This window comes from Vigna angularis, chromosome 6 (assembly GCF_016808095.1).
Source record: "Vigna angularis cultivar LongXiaoDou No.4 chromosome 6, ASM1680809v1, whole genome shotgun sequence".
Classification (NCBI taxonomy): Eukaryota; Viridiplantae; Streptophyta; class Magnoliopsida; order Fabales; family Fabaceae; genus Vigna; species Vigna angularis.
In genome coordinates, this window is record NC_068975.1 from 2,152,539 (window position 1) to 2,156,397 (window position 3,859).

The 3,859-nt window shown below is 29.8% G+C and overlaps 1 protein-coding gene across 1 annotated transcript; it reads right to left on the reverse strand.

The window, feature by feature from the left end:
- Positions 1-1,227: 1,227 nt before the first annotated feature.
- LOC108319790 (chromatin-remodeling ATPase INO80-like) lies at positions 1,228-2,588 on the reverse strand. The gene is made up of 2 exons (XM_052878729.1): positions 2,566-2,588; positions 1,228-2,216 (listed from the first exon to the last, which is right to left on the reverse strand). The coding sequence occupies exon 2, from the start codon at positions 2,162-2,164 to the stop codon at positions 1,448-1,450; it is 717 nt and encodes a 238-aa protein (XP_052734689.1). The 5' UTR covers positions 2,165-2,216; positions 2,566-2,588; the 3' UTR covers positions 1,228-1,447.
- Between the last annotated feature and the right edge of the window lie 1,271 nt (positions 2,589-3,859).

Here is a 3,859-nt window from a genome sequence, read left to right on the forward strand (position 1 = left end):
TCTTTTTACAAAGTGTACCTTGATCACATGGTTAACGCCAAAATGTTCTTATAGAACCGTATATATCATGTAAAGATCTTTTTCAACTCTTCATGAAAACCTTACATCTTCGTATCAAGATGTCTCTCATGTCTCTAAAGGAAATTATAATTAATTTACCTCGTATACTATTTATAGCATGTTTATGATCTTTTATTTAAATAGTCTTATTCACCTTAATTAATTTTATCTAATACTATGGTAATATATTTTAGCATTTGTCTTTTGTAAATATTAATGAGGTGACGTATGATGGCGCTCTTAACCAATTAACAATTACCGTACTAACCAAAATATAACATTTCCTAATAAAAGTTCAATAAGGAAGCGTTGCTATTAAACCATTATTACCAATCAAATTAAGTTAGCTATTATTAATAATTAGGACAAATGTGTACTTTATATTTTAATGTTTTAGTATATTAACTCTTAAAAATATTATATATTTTATGTTTCTTTTAAAATTTATTTTAAATCTTTTTAACAGCAATGCTAATTAAATAGGTTAGATTGATCTGTCTGACAGGTTATATAACGTTTTTTATTTTTAGAAAGAAAAAAAAAACAATTTAGTTTTTTTCTTATATATAAAACGTTAGTTTATGTTAGATGGATATGTTTATTAATTAATCAATTTCAGGTTTTGACTAAAAAGATTAAAAATACTTTTAAGAACATTAATTAAGATATGGACATGTTTATTCATTTATTAGTCCATATTTTACAAGATAAAAGAGATCACTGTTATTAACTGTATATTTCACATAATAAGTCTAATAACGTTTATTATGAATTAATCATATTATTAATTGGACTTAAGTATGATTTTATTAGTCTGTTATATTACAAAGAAAAATATATAACACCATTGATTTATTGTAACTGTAACCCACTAAAATTTATACAAAAGTTCTAACTCCACCAACTACGAACTCTTAAATTATTAATGACTTTGAAAAACAGTTTTTTAGTCAATAACTCCCATTTAACTCTACCTGTTACTCTGCATCATATGCAGCTTCAAAACAAAACATATATTCATAAAATATAATAGGTTAATTTTAAGAAAAAAATAATCTAAAATGGGATTTAATCTTTTAATGAAAGAAGATAAGAGTGGAAATTGCAAGGATCAAACTTTGTCCAACTTTATCAAACTTTAATTCATATTGATTTTTGTAATGGGCATTAAGTCAAAAAGAAGGGTCATAATAAAATCACTTTAATGAGTATCCAAAGCTTGTAAAGCACAGCAGAAGCTTTTTAACACTTAAGACATTAAGATCACAACCTAATTACATCCCAAACAATCCAACCAGATATAAGAAGAATTAGGTGGATGAAAAAAACTGTGGCTGGCAACAGATATGTATATATGATATGATCATGAATTAACATTTGAGTTTCATCATGCTTGTATTTCAAACCTTGAGCACTTGATAGAACCCATGGCTATGTCAATCTCTATTAGGTTTTCCTCCTCATTGAACTCTGCCAACAATTCCATGAGGGTCTCGTGAGCTGATAACTCCCTCTTCTTCTGTTGCAAACTGCAGCAGTTGTTGTTGTTGCCGTTGCTCAAGTCTTCTCTCTGATTATGTCCCACAAAGTGTCCACTTGGAAGTGCAATCTCTATGAGACTGTCTTCATCAGAAATTGTCCCATCTGAGAACTCGGGCGTCTGATCTGCATCACACTCCTCAGAACTGGACAAAAACAACACTTCTGAAGGAGCACCATCATCATCATTATCATCATCATCATCATCATCATCATCATCATCATCATCATCATCATCATCATCATCACTTTCCTTCACATGTCTCACAGTTTCATGCTTGTGCATTAGGGTTGGGACATGTGGTCTCTTCTCTTGAGAAGTACAACTACTGAGACTCCCTTGTGCCACAGCCTTGTGCTTCCACATGAAGACAAGAGTGGAGAAAAGCAGTGTAAGAGATGTGAAGAGGAGGGAGAAGAATACGACACCAACCAGTCTGTAACTGGAAAAAAGCAGCAAAAGAGCAAGTGGAGCCATCCTCCATGAGCGTGTGAACTTGCTGAATATGCAAAAACATGAAAGCAAATGCATTTCGTATGCTACTTTGCTTTTCCACCACCCCATCAACTTCAAAAAGCCTATACTTGCTATGAGTATGACCCCCACAAAAGTGCTACTATCAGAGCAGAAAAAGCAGATAAATGAATCAATGAATGAATAAATAAATAAATAATTAGTCAAATAATACAAAGACAAAGGAGAAAAAAAGCTTGCGGTTAGTTCAGTGATTGAGATGCCTCTTTCTTGAGATTAAGACTGAGAAGTAACAGAAAGAGAAATTCACTGACCCATTAACCAAGGGTTAAAGGTTTTCAAGAGGAAGTTTGAGTTGTTGACATCCTAAGCAAAATTAAAAAAAAAAAAAAAAAACAATAAAACCAGATTTCAAAAACAGAAGGAAAAGATGAAACTAAAGAATTGTTTTTGTTATCTTTCACAAGGCCTAGTACTGGCAAGTGGCATACCTTAAGATAGATTTACAGTTCCCGAGTGCTGCACAGAATTAAAAAAACCAAAAACAGTTGAGTGGCTTACCCTGTCACTGATTCTCTTCAAAAATTGATCCAATTAGCTTAGAATTTTATTATTTAATCACTGTTTAAAGGCTAGAAATAAGAGAAGCCATGTGCAGATATCTGAGCTCACCACATGGCATTTCCTCTCCAAATCCGATGCCATATTTTTTTATGTAAAGTAAAAGGATGTTCCCTCTATTAAAAACAAAATTACCCTAAGAGACTAGGGTTCTTAATCTATCAATAATTCAACCTACAATTTTTGCCCTTACCAAAATAATTAACTATAAAAAATACTGTAATTGTATTTGTCTATCTGCTAAACGTCAATTCAATTTTATTTATTTGTAAAAGTGAGAATACAAACCAATTGGATTGGGTGAATTGTATCATTCATCTATTTGGGTGTTTCATGCAAAATAGCATTGGTCATAGATTATGTATTAAAAAAATGAATCAAATACTATGTTAATGTATCAAAACTTGATTAAACCTGAAATATCAAAAGTCTTCTTCATTAAGATCCATCACAACATGTCTTATAATAAACAATAAATTGTTACACTTTTTAATTTTCTTTTTTATTTTTCGAACTTTACTTTGATTCTCTATTTTTCTTCTTAATCTTGACTTAAAGGGTCCAAAATGAATAAAATTTGGCTATTCTAGAAATTGAAATGTCAACAAGTTTTAAAAGCCTACTACACATTTTGGAAGTTTTTTTTCTTAAAAGGATAAACTATAGTGATAAAGTTAATTTCTAATAAGACTCCACAAAGGAACTGTGGAACGACTTTAGCTACTTTTTTGCAGAAATAAAAATTGCTGAATTTAAAATGTTGCAATCCTTTTACATATTTTATAACTTTTTTTTTGTTTGCTTTTAAGTTGGTATTAATCAAAGTTGTTTATCAGGATATTATAATGAGACTTGATGTCACTCACCGACACAAACTAAGATACTCCATCAAGGTTGGGGGATATATTTACTAAATAGTTTATTTGTTTAAAACATAATTATCAAAGTATAATTTTTAATTATGGATTTAAAAAATAATATTTTATCAGGACAGTACTTCAATGACTTAAAAAAGATATTTATTTGTAATGCTAATGTAAAATATTAAAATATTTTAGTCCCTCCATAAAAAGAAATCCCAAAAGATCATTAATATTGTGAGAGATACACCTCAATTAATTAAGATAGTTCTTTTTTTCTATTACATAAAGTCATCGTATAAGA